General features: G+C 38.6%; 1 protein-coding gene across 1 annotated transcript in view; it reads right to left on the bottom strand.

Annotated features, from left to right (window-relative positions):
* Nucleotides 1-17,796, bottom strand: part of COPG2 (COPI coat complex subunit gamma 2) — a 142,703-nt gene that overhangs the window by 45,477 nt on the left and 79,430 nt on the right. Inside the window, exons 10-14 of the mRNA XM_012473985.2 lie at nt 14,019-14,152; nt 13,234-13,301; nt 10,718-10,906; nt 2,994-3,089; nt 2,444-2,687 (exon numbers count right to left, since the gene is read on the bottom strand). Of these exons, the coding sequence (XP_012329408.1) occupies nt 2,444-2,687; nt 2,994-3,089; nt 10,718-10,906; nt 13,234-13,301; nt 14,019-14,152 (731 nt within the window). The remainder of the gene's footprint in view (nt 1-2,443; nt 2,688-2,993; nt 3,090-10,717; nt 10,907-13,233; nt 13,302-14,018; nt 14,153-17,796) is intronic.

Genomic DNA, 17,796 nt, shown 5'->3' with positions numbered 1-17,796 from the left:
TCCACCCCACCACAACTCCTTATATATCAACTGATGTGATTAAGCTCTAATCTCAAACAACGAGCCCCGAGCATAAAAAGAAATTCTATTATTGAAATTCCTTTCATTCAACAAAGATTCATTGCACCAAACTTTTGTCAGGAACTGTGCTCGGTACTGGGGCAGATAAAAGACATGTCCTCATCTCAAGGAGCTATACTCTAGTGGGAAAGACAGTTATGTAGAGAGAATTACAACACATCATAGTAAATCCATGGAAGACATATATCCAGGATGCTATGTGAATACACAGAAAGGAACTAAATCAGAATTCGTGGTAGAAAAGTAAGACAAGGAGTTGACACATATGACCTGAGCTAAAATGTGAAGAACAAGTACTGTTAGCCAGAGGAAACAGGCACGACAAAGAGTATTAGAGGCAGAGAAAATAAGAAGTTCAAATGGCCCCTGCCCAGAGAAGAAAGTACGGTATATTACTGGACAGCTGGGCAAGGCTGAGCATAGGACCCATGCTGGAGAGCAAGAAGAGACAAGGGAGGGAGTAAAATAAAACAAAATTAGGGTATGGTTTAATCTCAACAGTATTATTGAAGGATATTAAATATGACTTGAATTTGTATATTTGAATGTCCTTGTTTTTAGCAGAGTGTAAAGAATAGGCTGGATATGTGTGAATCTAGAAGCAGCCACACTAGTTAGGCATCTGAAATGGATGAGATCCTCAATCAGCACCATGAAAATAGAAGAGAGAATGAAGAAATATTAAGGAGACACAATTAAAAGCACTTTGATGACTGAGGGGATAATCAATGTGAGGATTTCAGTTTGGGTTAGTTTGAATTTCAGGTTGAATTTAAAGTGGTTTAAATTATTTGGACAAACAAGTTCAGGAAAGAGACATGACTGGTGTCACAGTCTATCAGCAGAGCTCTGAAAATGATCACCAGGAAGAATATAGATGTTGAGAAGACAAAACCCTACAGAGAAATAATATTTTAAGGAATGGGGCTGGGAAAAGATGCACTATAAATAAGAGTGAGGAGTGATGGAAACATGTAGGTTATTGTGGAAACCAAGGCTACGAAGTTTCATGAAGTGTTCAGTCAATAGGACATTAAGTGGACTGAGTGTAAACAAAGATAAGAACATTAAAGTATCTAACTTGATTTTATATTTTAACAACTAGTTTATAAGTAATTTTTTTTTTTTTTTGAGACAGAATTTCACTCTGTCACCCAGCCTGGAATGTAGTGGCATGATCTTGGCTCCCTCCAACCGCCACTTCCCGGGTTCAAGCAATTCTCCTGCCTCAGCCTCCCGGGTAGCTGGAACTACAGGTGTGCGCCACCATGCCCAGCTAATTTTTGTATTTTTTAGTAGAAACGGGGTTTCACCATATTGGACAGGCTGGTCTCAAACTCCTGACCTCGTGATCTGCTCACCTCGGCCTCCCAAGGCATTCTTGGGCCCTCTTTGCCCAACAAGTGTGGAATCTTAGTAGCCAGAACAGTGTTCACAGTCCTCAATGAATTCACAAAGGTGGGCTAGGCCTGCTACTTTACTCTCAAAGTGCTGGGATTACAAGCGTGAGCCACTGCGCCCAGCCATAACTAATTTTCAATAAAATTACTTCAGAGGATTTTTAAGGGACAGAGCTAGATAATACTGAGTTGAAGAGAAAACAGATAATGAATTCATGGAGGCAGCTAATAATGACTACTTCAAAGTTTATCTCAGGAGAAGGAAAGTATAGAGTCAGGAGCTAGTGAAAGGCTCATAGAGAGTTTACATCTCTAATGGGAGAGATTTGGATCTATTCATGTGCTAAGGGAAGAAAGATTAGAGAGGAAAAAGTCACTTAAAAATACCTACAGACCACTTTGGGAGGCCGAGACGGGTGGATCACGAGGTCAAGAGATCGAGACCGTCCTGGTCAACATGGTGAAACCCCGTCTCTACTAATACAAAAAATAGCTGGGCATGGTGGCGCGTGCCTGTAATCCCAGCTACTCAGGAGGCTGAGGCAGGAGAATTGCCTGAACCCAGGAGGCGGAGGTTGCGGTGAGCCGAGATCGCGCCATTGCACTCCAGCCTGGGTAACGAGCGAAACTCCGCCTCAAAAAAAAAAAAAAAAAAAAAAAAAAATACCTACAGACACACATACACAAATTCTACAAACATTCGTACTTGTGGCTATCACTGAAAAAAAATGGATGAGCCATCATAGTATTACTATCATACTGAAAGCCAAGGGTCATTTGTCTCTAATCTAAGGCAAAAATAAGGATGGAAATCAGGGTACAAAGAAAGACATCTGGGCACTAAGCATGCTCTAAAATCCCACCATCCAATAGATCCCGCAACTTCATTTTCCAATTTCATATCACTCTCTTAAGTATTTCAAAAGATCAGCATCATCAGTATCAGTGTCCCAATGACTCACCAGCTCTGACAGCCTCATTCTCCAGGACAACCCTATTAAAAATAAAGCGGATATATTTGGAGGGGACAGGCGTTCTGGGGCCCTCTTTGCCCAGCAAGTGTAGAATCTTAGTAGCCAGAACAGTGTGTTCACAGTCCTCAATGAATTCACAAAGGTGGGCTAGGCCTGCTTCTTTACTCTCAGGGTTCTCTTCCACAATGCTGATTATGCAGTCCACAATGGCCCGCTTGTACTCAAAGCCTCCCTGGCAAAAAAGAAGGTAAAATTGCCATTCATTCTAAGGACACATTTTGGAAAAATGCTTACACTCCAAGGTTCACACTTATAATATTCTAATTTCATTTCCCACCTTTTATGAAAGAAACAAAAGTGTTTTTTCTCCAAGTGGGAAAGCAAAGCAATGGCATGTTTCGTAATCAGACAGTGACCTCACTTGAGAGCCATACTGAGATTATAAAGAAATCTCCTTAAAACATTATGGTATTTATTTCATGGCAATCCTAAGAATTTAAGAGAGCAACTTCCTCTGATTAAAAAGTAGTCTACCTACATCATCTCGGAGCATGTTGGAGAGGAAAGTCATCATGACACTGTGCTTTCGAGGGTATTTCTGACAGAGAGCACTAATTGCCTGTACAACCACCACCTGCAGAAAAACAAACAGAACATTCACCTTATGACTGTGACCACCACCTATAAAAAATAAACACAGAAAAGACATTCATCTTTATAACTCTGGCTACTAAACATACTTTCCCACTTACTTACTGCAAGTTAAGAAGGCACTGTAGTTGCCTAAAATGACAATAATGGTTCTTCATGGAAGATAACTAAGGAGACCCAAAGGAAAATAAAAAGCAATGTACAAATAAAGTTCATTCAAGAGATCCCTTCCCTCTGCCTCAGACAAATAATCATATCAAAAATTTTAAAGTGAACAGTAAAGGTAAAAAGCTTGAACAGACTGATTTCCATAGAAGAAATAGAGAAAGCTATCAAGGAACTACTTCACAAAATGGTTTCTAGGGGAATTTCACCACAACTTCAAAGACTAGTGTCACCTGGGCATGGTGGCTCACACCTTTAGTCCCAGCACTTTGGGAGGCCGAGGTAGGTGGATCACCAAAGGCCAGGAGTTCGAAACCAACCTGACCAATATGGTGAAACCCCGTCTCTACTTAAAAAAAATACAGGCCGGGCACGGTGGCTCACGCCTGTAATCCCAGCACTTTGGGAGGCCGAGGCGGGTGGATCACGAGGTCAAGAGATCAAGACCATCCTGGTCAACATGGTGAAACCCCGTCTCTACTAAAAATACAAAAAATTAGCTGGGCATGGTGGCACGTGCCTGTAGTCCCAGCTACTCAGGAGGCTGAGGCAGGAGAATTGCCTGAACCCAGGAGGCGGGGGTTGCGGTGAGCCGAGATCGCGCCATTGCACTCCAGCCTGGGTAACAAGAGCGAAACTCCGTCTCAAAAAAAAAAAATACAAAAATTAGCTGGGTGTGGTGGCATGCCCTGTAGTCCCAGCTGCTCGAGGAGGCTGAGACAGGAGAATTGCTTGAACCTGGGAGGTGGAGGTTGCGGTGAGCCGAGATCAGACTGTGTCTCAAAATAAGTACATAAATAAAATAGAAATAAAGATCAGTGTTAAGATGTGTGAAGAATCAGAGATTTTACCCCACTTGTGTCTAACAAGTTAACCTGTCACAATTTCATGGATGCTGGTAGAAAACACGAGACTTCTGGCACAGAGATTAAAGGCAGTTAATTACTCACAGCAGTAGCAGTAGCAGTAGCCGGAGTATGAGCATTTTGGGGTGGGTTTCCTGAGCCCCAGTCTCAAACTGCTATGCAAAGAGAGCCAGATAATATCTGGTCTTGCAGTAGGCTGCACTACCAGATAAGAACCCTAAGGATGGAACCTGAACATTTTACAGTAGGTAGTAAACATGCCTGTCCTTTTGTCTGAAGGAAAACATTACTATATTGGACCATAAACACATTTGCTTTTTGCTCCAGAGAGAGTACTATTAGTATTTTCTAGGGCTGCCAGGAAATCTTCCTTTTCCTTTAGAGGGAGATATGATCTCTATCTTCTAAGGCTAGAAGATGTCTTATATTATACAAAAGTTGTGGTAGTAGGAAAAAAAGGGCAGTTAGCGCCTAACTTGCAAGATGTGCAGAAATGAAAAGAGACTCATGGAGAATTTAGAACTGTCTACCAACAATCAGATAACCCCGAATCCATATATATAGTTTTGGAGCATAGAAAATGGAAGAAAATCTCCACAATCTTTTTATGAAGCAATGATACTTAAGCCTAATAAACATAGTATATATGTACAGAAAGAAAAATTAGACTAAAATCATTTATAAATATTGATGTAAAAATTCTAAGTTATATATTAGTTAATATGGTCTAACACTAAAGAAATAATGCACTGTGATGAAATGAGGTTCATCAAGAATGGAAAGATGGTTCGGCATTAGAAAATTGATAAAATAACATCACATTAATGAGTCAAAGGATTATATCCAAAATGCTGAAAAGCCTTAGTTAAAATCCAACATTCATTCCTAACAAAAATTCTTGAAGAAAAAGGGAACAGACGATATGCCCACAGCATAAACATATATACTTTAATCCTAATGCCAGCATATTACTTAATACGGAATCCTGAGAGGCATTCCCATTGAGGTCAGAATGTCTTCAAGGATGCCACTATCTCCACAATTATTTAGCATTATTCTGGAGATATTAGCCAATGCAATTAGATAAGCGAAAACAATTAAAGAAACAAGAAGTGGAGAAAACAAAACAAACAAAAATATCTTTATTTTTAGATGACATGATGGTATATATGAAAATCCCAGAGAATAATAAAACTAATTCAATAATTCACCAAGGTAGCAGGATATAAAATTTACATGCAAAACCAGTAATATTCATATACATGAATGATAACCAGGTAGAAGATAAAATGGAATAAAAACATTTATAATAGCAACGAAAAAGGTAAGTTATTTAGATATAAGCATTTTTAAACCATTCAAAACTAATATAAATTATTTTTTTAAAATTCTTAAATAAAGGCTTAAAAGAAGATTTGAACAAATTAAAAGACATCCTTGTTCTTAGGATGTCCCAACATCATACGGATATGTGTTCTCTCCTGACTTATGAATTCAATGTGATCCCAACAGAAAATGTCAACACGGTTTTTTATGAAGCCAGACAACTTGATACTAAAGTTCATTAGAAAATAAACATGTGGCTGGGCACGGTGGCTCATGCCGGTAATCCCAGCACTTTGGGAGGCCAAGGTGGGCAGATCACCTGAAGTCGGGAGCTTGAGACCAGCCTGGCCAACATGGTGAAATTCTCTCTCTATTAAAAATGCAAAAAATTAGCTGGGTGTGGTGGCAGGAGCCTGTAATCCCAGCTACTCAGGAGGCTGAGGCAGGAGAATTGCTTGAACCTGGGAGGCAGAGGTTGCAGAGCCAAGATTGCACCATTGCACTCCAGCCTGGGCAAAAAGAGTGAAACTCCATCTCAAAAAAAAAAGGAAGAAAAGAAAAAGAAACATGCAAGAATAGCCAGGAAAACAATGAAAATACAGAACTATGATGGAAGGCTAAGCATCTCACAAAGCTATATTTAGAAGAGAGTGTAGCAGTAGTCTATGAATAAACAGACCAATATATGAGTAGAATAGACACTCCAGAAACAGATCCAAGTACATATGAAACTTTAGTATATGATAAAGATAACATCTCAACTTATTGGGGCAAAGATGGTCTTTACATTTTTTTTCAGCTTTCCTCTAATTGTTTATAAAAAAAAATAAAAATATGTATTTTTTGAGATAAGGTAACATGGTTTAGATTTGTGTCCCTGCCCAAATCTCATGTCGAATGGTAATCCCCAATGTGGAGGTGGGGCCTGGTGGAAGGTGACGGGTTAATGGGGGCAGATTTCCCTGCTGGTGCTGTTCTCGTGATAATGAGTAAGTTCTTGTGAGATCTGGTCATTTAAAAGTGTGTGACATCCCTCCACACCCCTCTTGGTCATGCTCCTGCCATGTAAGACATCTGCTCCCGTTTTGCCTTCTACCATGAGTAAAAGCTTCCTTAGGCTGCACCAGAAGCAGATGCTGCCATGCTTCCTGTTCAGCCTGCAGAACTGTGAGGCAATTAAACCTCTTTTCTTTATAAATTATCCAGTCTCAGGTATTTCTTTATAGTAGTGTGACAACAGACTAAGCAAAATCTTGTTCTGTTATCCAGGACAGAGTGCAGTGGCATAATCAGAGCTCACTGCAGCCCCAACCTCCCAAGCTCAAGCGATCCTCCCACCTCAGTCTCCCAAGTAGCTGGGATTATAGGTGTGCACCACCATGTTTGACTAATTTTTGTATTTTTTTGTAGAGACAGGTTCTCACTATGTTGCCCAGGCTGGTCTCAAACTCCTGGACTCAAGCAATCCCCCTGCCTTGGCCTCTCAAAATGCTGGGATTACAGGTGTAAGCCACCACATCTAGCCTTAAATAAAATTTTGGGGGGCAACTAACTGGGTACTCAATGGAAAAGGATTAAGATTGAATCTGTCATAATATACACAATAAAAAAATTCAATGGACTAGAGATCTAAATGTAAAATATGAAACTATAAATATATTAGATGAGAACATGAGTGAATTCCTCTATAATTTGAAGGGAAAGTCTTTTTAATTATGACTCAAAGTCAAATAAAAGACTGACAAATATGACTACATAAAAAATAACATTTTTGCATGACAAAAGACATCATAAGAAAAGTCAAAATACAAATGACAAACTGAGACAAAATATTCATAACATGTTTCACAGATAAGAGCTAATGTCCTTAATATACAAAATAGTAATAATAATAAAGGAAACAAAAGACCAGAAATCCTATAGAAAATGGGGAAAATGCAGCTGGGCATGGTGGCTTACACCTATAATCCCAGCACTTTAGGAGGCCAAGGTGGGTGAACTTGTTGAGCTCAGGAGTTCAAGACTAGCCTGGTCAACCAATCCTTTTGCCTTTCTTCCAATGGTGAAACCCTGTCTCTATAAAAAATACAAATATTAGCCAGGCATGGTGGCTTATGCCTGTAATGTAGTCTCAGCTACTTGGGAGGCTAAGGCAGGAGGATCACCTGAGCCCAGGGAGGTTGAGGCTGCAATGAGCTATGATGATGCAACTGCACTCCAGCCTAGGTGACAGAGTGAGATCCTGTCTCAAAAAAAGATGGGAAGGGGAAAAATACTAAACTTGAAAGCAAACTGAAATGAATCTATCTGTATTTCAAGAGATTTATCTAATTTCACTGAAAAAAAGGAGAAATAACCTACTTAGTCAACATTTTACTATTCTGTGAGCAGATGTTAAAAGATCAATTTTGAACTAGCAGTTATTTCCATACTATACATACATAAAACAACAATAATAATAATGGACACATATACTATTCTTAATGCTTTGTTATTTGATTTATACTTCACAATAATTCTATGAAGCAAGTACTATTATTATCCCCATTGTACAGCTAAGGAAACTGAGATAGTGAGAATTTATGTGACTCACCTGAGGTCACATATGTAATAAGTGGTAGATTCAGGATTTAAACCCAGGGATTTTGATTCTAAAGGTCATTCTCTTCACCACCACTATGACTGCCTCCAAACCTTCTAACTTCTTCGCCTGACATTTTAAATTACTCTTTTGCACAGCTGCAGCCACTGCCTGGCCAAGGAGGGACAGAGAGATCTCAGTCTCAGCATCCTGCTGCAGAGCAGTAGGTACTGTTGTAAATATGCTATCCTGTGCATAATTAGGACAGTACCTACTGCCCTGCAGCACTACGCTGTGAGACTGAGACATAAGCAGACTCCTCTCCTAACAGCTTCTTGCCCACACTGGTTGTCTGGGAGGTGCCCCACCCTCTCTGGTCCCAGCCGCTAGGTGCCATTTTGAGAGTTTAACACTGGGCTGTGCCCTGCCCTCAGCCTGAGTTAGGGATGATGCAGTTGAAACTGCTACTTGGCCAAGAAGGGACACAGAAACCACGCTATCCTACACATATTTAGGACAATACCCACTGTTCTGTAGCAGGCTGCTGTGAGAATGACATGTAACCAGACCACACTTCTCACAGCTTCTTGTCTACACTGCATACCTGGGAGGGACTCCTCCCTCTCTGCTCCCAGGCCCATGGCAACATTTTGGTGGTTTAATGTTGGGCTGTGCCCCAGCTTGGGTTGAGTTCAAGTTGATGTGGCTGCAGCAACCACTTGGTCAAGGAGAGACAGGAAGTCAGGCTCTCCTACGCATACCTAGGACAATACCCAATGTTCTCCAATGGGCTGCTGTGAGACCAAGATCCAAGTGGACCACGTTCCCCATAGCTTCTTGCCCATGCTGCTCACCTGAGGGGTCCCCAGTCTCTCTGGTCACAAGCCCACAGCTGGCACCATTTTGAAAGTTTAAAGCTGGGCTGTGCCCCACCCTCAGGCTGAGTTTGAGGTGAGGTAGCTGCAGCTGCCACCCAACTGGGGGAAAGACGGGATAACAAGCTCTCCTAAACACAGAGCATAATACCCACCACCCTGCTACAGACAGATGTGGGACTGGGGACTAGCCTACCCAACCCATTGCAGCTTCTACCAACACCGACATGGACTGCTTGTGTCCCTGTGGGTTGCTCCAACACCACTACTGCCCATCACCCACACCACACCAGCTGCTAGGGGCCTGAGAACCCACCCACACATTGGGCACACTGGTCTCAATATTTGTTTCTAGCAAGCCACCTGGAAGCCCAAGAATAGCCCTCTAGTACCCACAAACACTGGAGCCAGTGTAAGCTGGACCTAAAAATAGGCACACTCAGTGCGCTGCTGCCACTACTGGGGCCCAAAGATTGACTATGTGTCCAGGTCCCCAGCTAAATTTCACCACAACCCCAAGTAATACCTGTACCCTAAGTCACTGAGGAATCACAGAGACCACTGACCCTGTGTACTGCTCAAGAGGTCATACAAAGATCCCACTACCACAGGCACTCAAAATCAAAGCCAAAGTATCTTAATCAGTAACAAGTGTATGTCTTTAGGAAAAAACTCACTCCTACAAAAGCAATTTGAAAAAACTGGAACAAGCAACTGCTACACCGGATGCCCAAAACTGTCTGCTTGAATATACGGGTAAAGTTTGTGTACAAAAGTAATCTGAAAAAACTGGAACAAGCAACTGCTACACCAGATGCACAAAACTGTGTGCTTGAATATATGGGTAAAGTTTGTCTCTTAAAAGTCTGGATGCATACTAAGTAGAGAGTAAATGGGGTTAGTTATACTATTTGACTGAGTATAAAGAAAGAATGAAGCAATAAAGTTTCTACTTTTATTCTTTTAACTGAAATTTATTGTTTTTCTTTCTTTTTAAAAAATCATCTCTGATATACTCTCACCAGTTCTATTCAACCCTGTTCTGCAAGTAAACATTACAAAACACTGCTCAGAGAAATTAAAGAAGATCTAAATAAAGGGAGAGATATACCATATTCATGAAATAGAAAAATAATGTTAAGATGTCAGTTCTCCCCAAATTGATTTATAGATTCAACACAATCCTAGTCATAATCCTATAAGACTTTGTTTAGTAGAAATTGATAAACTGGTCCTAAGTTTCATAGGAAATGCAAAGGAACTAGAATATTAAAAAAGAAAAAGTTGGAAGCCCACACTACTTGACATTTAAGACGTACCATAAATGCTACATTAATCAATATTAGCATGGTACTGGTACTGGATTGACAAACAGTTTAGTAACATGATATGAAGCCCAAAAATATACCTAAAATTATATGGCTATTTGCTTTGTAGATAAAGGTGCCAAAGCACTCCAATAGGGAAAGGAAGTCTTTCCAACAAATTATGGTGAAATAAAGTCGATATCGGTATGGAAAAAATACTGAACTTACCATACAAACAGTAGTTCAAGTTGGATCATTGTCTAAAATGTAAAAGCTAAAACCATAAAGCATTTAGACTAAAACATGAGGAAATATCTTTATGACTTGGAAATATATAAAGGATTCTTAGGGGACAGTAATAACTATGAAAGAAAAAGTGATAAATTAGACTTCATAAAAATTAAAACTTCTGTTTCTCAAATGACACTGTTAAGAAAATAAATAGGCAGCCTAGAGCCTGGGAGAAAACATGATCATGTTTAAACTCTTACCTTGAACTCATCTGAGATTTCAGACACAAAAGAAGATATCTGCTTCATGAGCCTGTCCACACTGCTCTCACTTCCTGTTTTGAGGAGTGTAGTAATGGCTAGGGTAGCAATGCTTCTGTTTGAGTCTGTGATTAAATTTTCTAAGTCCAGATTGCAGGCAGTAACAGCAGAAGGGTGCTTCATTGCCACCTTGCAGAAAGGCAAGAAAAAAAAATTAGGCAAATTGCTTCTGATAAAGGCTAGAACATAAATTTTGATTGAGGTAAGTGGCAATCCAAAGAGGACAGGATAGGTGAAAAGTAAGTGTTTCAAAAAGAATGATTCCACTTAACAAGGTATATCTTTTCATAAATGATCAACTACCAGAGTATAGCATTGTACTCTCTTTTGTTAGGTTCCTATAACCTTTCTAACGTTACCATTTTTAAAAAAATTGTAATTGGCCTGGTCAGGCGCAGTGGCTCACGCCTATAATCCCAGCACTTTGGGAGGCTAAGGTGAATGGATCACTTGAGGCTAGGAGTTCTAGACCCTGGCCAACATGGTGAATGAAGCCCTGTCTCTGCTAAAAATACAAAAATTAGCTGGGCATGGTGGCACCTGCCTGTAATCCCAGCTACTCAGGAGAGTGAGGCAGGAGAATTGCTTGAACCTGGGAGGTGGAGACTGCAGTAAGCCAAGACTGTGCCACTGCACTCCAGCCTGGGTGACAGAGTGAGAGAGACTGTCTCAAAAAAAAAAAAAAAAAAAATTAAAAAAATTATAATTGGTCTGTATTTCCTTATAATGCATGTGTTCATATATGTCTACTCTACTAGATGTTAGGAGCACAGAGCATAGGATCCAGCATAGTAGACAGTGATTGACAAAGACTTAATATCTTATCACTTAGAAAAGACTTCTGCATTTAAATACGCAAACTCCAGCCAAACTGCATTATCTATGGTTACTGTGGTCTGCCATTCTCCTGCTTCCTTGTTTTTGTTGATGTTGTTCCACCTCTTTGTCTATCCCAATATTGGTATAGTATCCCTTACCCATAATTTGGAAAATCTGAAAACACTGTGGAAAGCAAAGCATTGGGATGAAAATTCATTTAACAGCAAAACATGACACAAACTAATGCGACTCTTTAATTTATACCACCTGACAAGAATAGTCATGTGTTTTGTGCAAAAATGTTAATGTGTTTTAATGGTGGGATGCTGCCCCAAGCCCACTGGGGTTCGTAAATAAGAGACAGCACGATATAACCTTGCTAAAATTTATCTAAAAGCAAATTCTGAGACACATCTGGCCCCAAGATTATAGATGAGGGATTGTGGACCTGTATCAACTCAACACTTTAGGCCAGGCATGTGGCTCAGGCCTGTAATCCCAGCACTTTGGGAAGCCAAGATGGGCAGATCACCTGAGGTCAGGAGTTCGAGATCAGCCTGGCCAACATGGCGAAACTCTGTCTCTACTAGAAATACAAAAATTAGCTGGGCATGGTGGCAGGTGCCTATGATCCCTGCTACTCGGAAGGCTGAGGCATGAGAATCGCTTGAACCTGGGAGGCAGAGGGTGCAGTGAGCTGAGATTGCACCGTTGCACTCCAGCCTGGGAGATACAGTGAGACTCTGTCTCCAAAAAAAAATAAATAAAAACACACAATTTAAACTGTTGTTCTATAAAGGTTTCTTCCATGGCTGCTCTAAACTTCTCTTTTCTTCAACTGTTTACGTACCTAATTTATAATCATATACTGCCTATGACAAGTCTTCTACTACATTTAACTTTCATTTAAATTTTTTATGCTTATTTAATTTATTCTGTGTTTCTGTATTATATCCTACAAATCTACACTGCCTAATAAGGTAGCCAACAGCAACATGTGAACTACTAAGTATTTGAAAGGTGGCTACTCCAAACTGAGTATGCTGTAAATATAAATATACTGTATGTCAAAAACTTAAGATATGTCAAAATATCTATTACATGTTGAGATGACATATATATTATGATAAGATATACTATTAAAATTAATTTTACCTTACAAATTTTAATGTGGTTATTATAAAATTTAAAATTATATATGAGTTTCACATTGGGTTTCTATTGGACAGTGCTGCTGTAGACAAGCACTGTGCAAGATAACTTTCTTCAGTGATAGAAATGTTTAATATCTGCACTGTCCATAGCCACTAACCACATGTGGCTGTGAGTACAAGTGTGACTCATATGACTGAGGAACTGAAATTTTTATTTTAATTAATTTAAATTGAAATGCCCACCATATTGGACAGGGTGGCTCTTGAATATAAAATGCTTAGAAGTCAGAAATGAGTTATAATCTTCAGCTAAATAATAATAAAAATGGGCATATCCAAGGCCACAAATACAAGTGAAATGTTGTAGAGGTGAAGCCCATAAATCATATATATTAACCTTAGATAGAAAACCAAATGCTTCACATTTAATGGTTCTCAATTAAACACTGACAGAAGTCAGTATGTTAGCAAAGGAACACCTACCTTGTTCAAAGTCCTCACAGCTGCATATCTCAAGGCTGGCTTAGGAGAACTACAGAAAAGTTGAAGAACTAAAAAATAGTAATAATATATATATAATATTACATATATATACCGTGAATACTCCTGGCTTAGGAGAACTACAGAAAAGTTGAAGAACTAAAATACTGATATAGATATAGTAAATATTACTTATATATACTGTGAATATTCCTCATTTCATCATATACCACATAGCTGAAAATATAGTACATAATCACATTCAAAACTTGCATAAAAAAATTTTATCAGAGTATCAAAAATTTACATGAAAAATGTAACATCAAAATAGAAAAAGCACTTTTAGTCAGTTATAAAAACTTTAATAGGAAACAAAGTTTGCTCTTTTTCAAAAAAATTAGCATGCCCATTAATACGTGAACTTGACTGGTGGAAATATTGACAGTTCTGAAAACAAATGGGCTTTTTAAACACTAAGGAAAACTATAAAATGTTTTCAAAAGTTTCATATGCGGAAATAAAAACTTTAAAAAAGGTAATAAATAACTATTAGTAAAATAAATGACGTACATATAAATAAAATTCTCTCAAAAGTTTTATACAGAGAAATAGAAACATTTAAAAAAGAAATAATAAAGTAAGGAACAAGTAAAATAAACTGTCTACATATAAGTTGTCAGAATGCAAAGGCTGTACACACCCAGAGCTAACTTCAAAAAACAACCTATTCTGCAGACCTATGAAACTTAAAGCAAAAACAAAAGCCAACCATCAAATATAAAACAAACCTGAAACAGCAGGTGCCAACTCTCTTGCAGTGCAGTTAGGAAGATGGATGATAGCTGAAGCAGCTTCATAAATAACCATTTCATGTTTATTTCGCAAGCAGCTCTCAATGAAATCAAACAGGGGACTTTCATGGCTGTCAGTAAGTATTTATAGGCCATTATTTAGATATCAATTAGAGAGGCAATATGCATAAGGATTAAAAGCACAGGTAGATTGAGAAGTACTTCCAGAATGGTGGATGAGGGATTTCTGAAAATTCATTTCTCCACAAAGCAGTTAGAATACTGGCAAAATTGTCAAAAATCAACTTTTTCAAACTCTAAAAAGTTAATCAAAGATTTGCAAAAATCCTCAACATCTTTTTAAGAAAAATAGCTGAATCTTGGTAAGAATGGTGAGCTTTCTGGTGTTTTAACCTGCCTCATTCTCAATTTCTGTATACCTCTTCCTGGTTCCACAGTAGCCTTGGAAACCAGCAGCCTCAGAACCACAGTAACTGTGAATGCCAGCAGTCTAGCTGCAAAAGCAGCTCTGTGCCAAAACCTCATCCCCAGAGAACTGTCACTGTGACCTGTCTGGTGCTCCCTAGAAAAGCCCCATTCACAGGCTAATCTTTATTCCACCTGACTCAGAGCTCATTCAGTGTGAAAAGCCCTATGCCCAGAGAGTTTGTCCAAACAAACCAGTAGTATTTGGTTAATCTTGCAGCTGCCAGAAGCAGCAATTTTAGCAGGGGCAAACAAGAGCCTGGTCAAAAAACTTAAAAGGAAAATTTGGGAAATAAGATGTCCTTAGGGGACTTTAAAAATTTCTAAAATATTTCTGGAAATATAAAAGGTCATGTGCAAGTGGAGGGCTAAGCAAATACCCACTAAAGACCTGATAGAGCTCCACTCTCTAACCTGTGCTTGACTCTGAGGCTCTGCACAAAGCAGGAAGTGAAGGCTAAGGCAGGGCTGTGAACTACCAGGACATGGAAAGCATGCCCCAACATACACAGCATCCCTTGGAAAATGATGGGAGATATACTAGTTTAAAGCATTTAAGAAAATCTGTCATATCATTCCTTGTGACTCAGCCAATCAAACAAAGACTTCTGTAATCTTTATTTTATATCTTGTATAGGTACAAGATACAAAATATTTTATATTTTGTATAGATACAAGATACAAAATAAAGATTACAGAAATAGTCCAGGAAGGTCACTAACAACAACAAAAATAACAAACCTATGGGATAGGGGAAGGGAAAATATGATTACCAGTGTTGTCACATTATAATATTTAAAATACAATGTTTTGAACAAAATAATTATGAGGCACACAAAGAAATAGTGAGATATGACCCAACCTAAGAATAACTGGTGTTCCCAAGGAAGAAGAGAAATCTCAAAGTTTGGAAAACTTATTTGAAGGAATAATCAAGGAAAACTTCCCTGGCCTTGCTAGACATCCAAATACAAGAAGCTCAAAGAACACCCAGAAATTCATCACAAAAAGATCATCACTAGGTAAACAGTCATCAGGTTATCTAAAGTCGAGATGAAGGAAAGCATCTTAAGAGCTATGAGGCATAAGCATCAGATAAGCTATAAAGGAAAACCTACCAGATTAACAGCAGATTTCTCAGCAGAAACCCTATAAGCTAGAAGGCATTGGGGTCCTATCAATAGCCTTCTTAAACAAAATGACTATCGGCCAATAATTTTGTATCCAGTGAAACTAAGCTTCATAAATGAAGGAAAGATAGTCTTTTTGAGACAAACAGATGCTGAGAGAATTCACCATCACCAAGCCAGCACTACAAGAACTGCTAAAAGGAGTCCTAAATCTTGAAACAAAACATTGAAATACACCAAAATAGAACCTCCTTAAAGAAAAAAAATCTCACAAGGCCTATGAAACAGTAACACAATTAAAAAAAAAAAGGTATTCGGGCAATAACTAGCATGATGACTAGAATAGTACTTCACATCTCAGTAATAACATTGAATATAAATGGCCTAAATGCTCCACTTAAAAGATACAGAATGGGCTGAACGCGGTCGCTCACACCTGTAATCCCAGCACTTTGGGAGGCCAAGGAGAGCGGATCACGAGGTCAAGAATCCAGAACATCCTGGCCAATACAGTGAAACCCATCTCTACTAAAATACAAAAATTAGCTGGGCGTGGTGGCGCGCACCTGTAGTCACAGCTACTCAGGAGGCTGAGGCAGCAGAATTGCTTGAAGTTGGGAGGCGGAGGTTGCAGTGAGCTGAGATCTCACCACTGCACTCCAGACTGGTGCTTGGAGAAAGAGCGAGACTCTGTCTCAAAAGAAAAAAAAGATATAGAATGACAGAATGTGTAAGAATCCACCAACCAAGTCTGCCATCTTCAAAAGACTCACCTAACACAAAAGGATTCACATAAACTTAAGGTAAAGGGGTAGAAAAAGGTATTCCATGCAAATGGACATCAAAAGTGAGCAGGAGAAGCTGTATCAGACAAAACAGACTTAAAAGTAAAAACAGTTTAAAAAGACAAAGAGGGACATTTACATAATGATAAAAGCACTAGTCCAACAGGAAAGTATCACAATCCTAAATATATATGCACCTAACACTGAATCTCCAAAATTTATAAAACAATTACTACTAGACCTAACAAATGAGATAGACAGCAATTCAATAATAGTGGGGGACTTCAATACTCCACTGACAGCACTAGACAGGTCATCAAGACAAAAAGTCAACAAAGAAACGATGGACTTAAACTATACCCTAGAACAAATAAACTTAACAGATATTTACAGAACATTCTACCCAACAACTGCAGAATATACATTCTATTCATCAGCACATGGAACTTTCTCCAAGATAAACCATATGATAGGCCACAAAACAAGTCTCAATAAATTTAAGAAAATCAAATTTATATCAAGTACTCTCTCAGACTACAGTACAATAAAATTAGAAATCAACTCCAAAAGGAACCTTCAACATGATGTAAATATATGGAAATTAAAATCTGCTCCTGAATGATTATTGGGTCATCAATGAAATCAAGATGGAAATTTAAAAACTGTTTGAACTGAACAACAATAGTGTATAAAAACCTCTGAGATACAGCAAAAAAAGGTGCTAAAAGGAAAGTTCACACTATTCAATGACTACATCAAAAAATCTGAAAAAGCACAAATAGACAATTTAAGGTCACACCTCCAGGAACTAGAAAAACAAGAACAAACCGAATCTAAACTCAGCAAGAGAAAAGAAATAACCAAGATCAGAGCACAACTATATGAAATTGAAACAACAACCACAACAAAAATACAACAGATAAATGAAACAAAAAGCTGGTTCTTTGAAGATAAACAAAATTGATAGATCATTAGCAAGGTTAACCAAGAAGAGATAAGGTCCAAGTAAGCTCAATTAAAAATGAAGCAGGAGATATTACAACCAATATTACAGAAATACAAAAGATGTTCAAGGCTAATGAACACCTTTATACACACAAACTAGAAAATCTAGAGGTGATGGATAAATTCCTGGAAATACACAAACACTCCTAGATTAAACCAGAACGAAATAGAAACTCTGAATAGACCAGTAACAAGCAGTGAGACTGAAATGGTAATAAAAAAGTTGCCAACAAAAAAAAAAAGTCTAGAACCAGACAAACTCAAAGCTGTATTCTATCAGACATTCAAAGAATAATTGGTACCAATCCTATTGAAACTATTCCAAAAGATAAAGAGTAAATCCTCCCTAAATCATTCTAAGAAGCCAGT

This window comes from Aotus nancymaae, unplaced genomic scaffold, assembly GCF_030222135.1.
Source record: "Aotus nancymaae isolate 86718 unplaced genomic scaffold, 86718_ANA_hifiasm-v0.15.2.pri h1tg000002l, whole genome shotgun sequence".
In the NCBI taxonomy this organism is placed as follows: Eukaryota; Metazoa; Chordata; class Mammalia; order Primates; family Aotidae; genus Aotus; species Aotus nancymaae.
The sequence above is the reverse complement of the archived record's forward strand: the minus strand, read 5'-3'. Positions and strand labels throughout refer to the sequence as shown.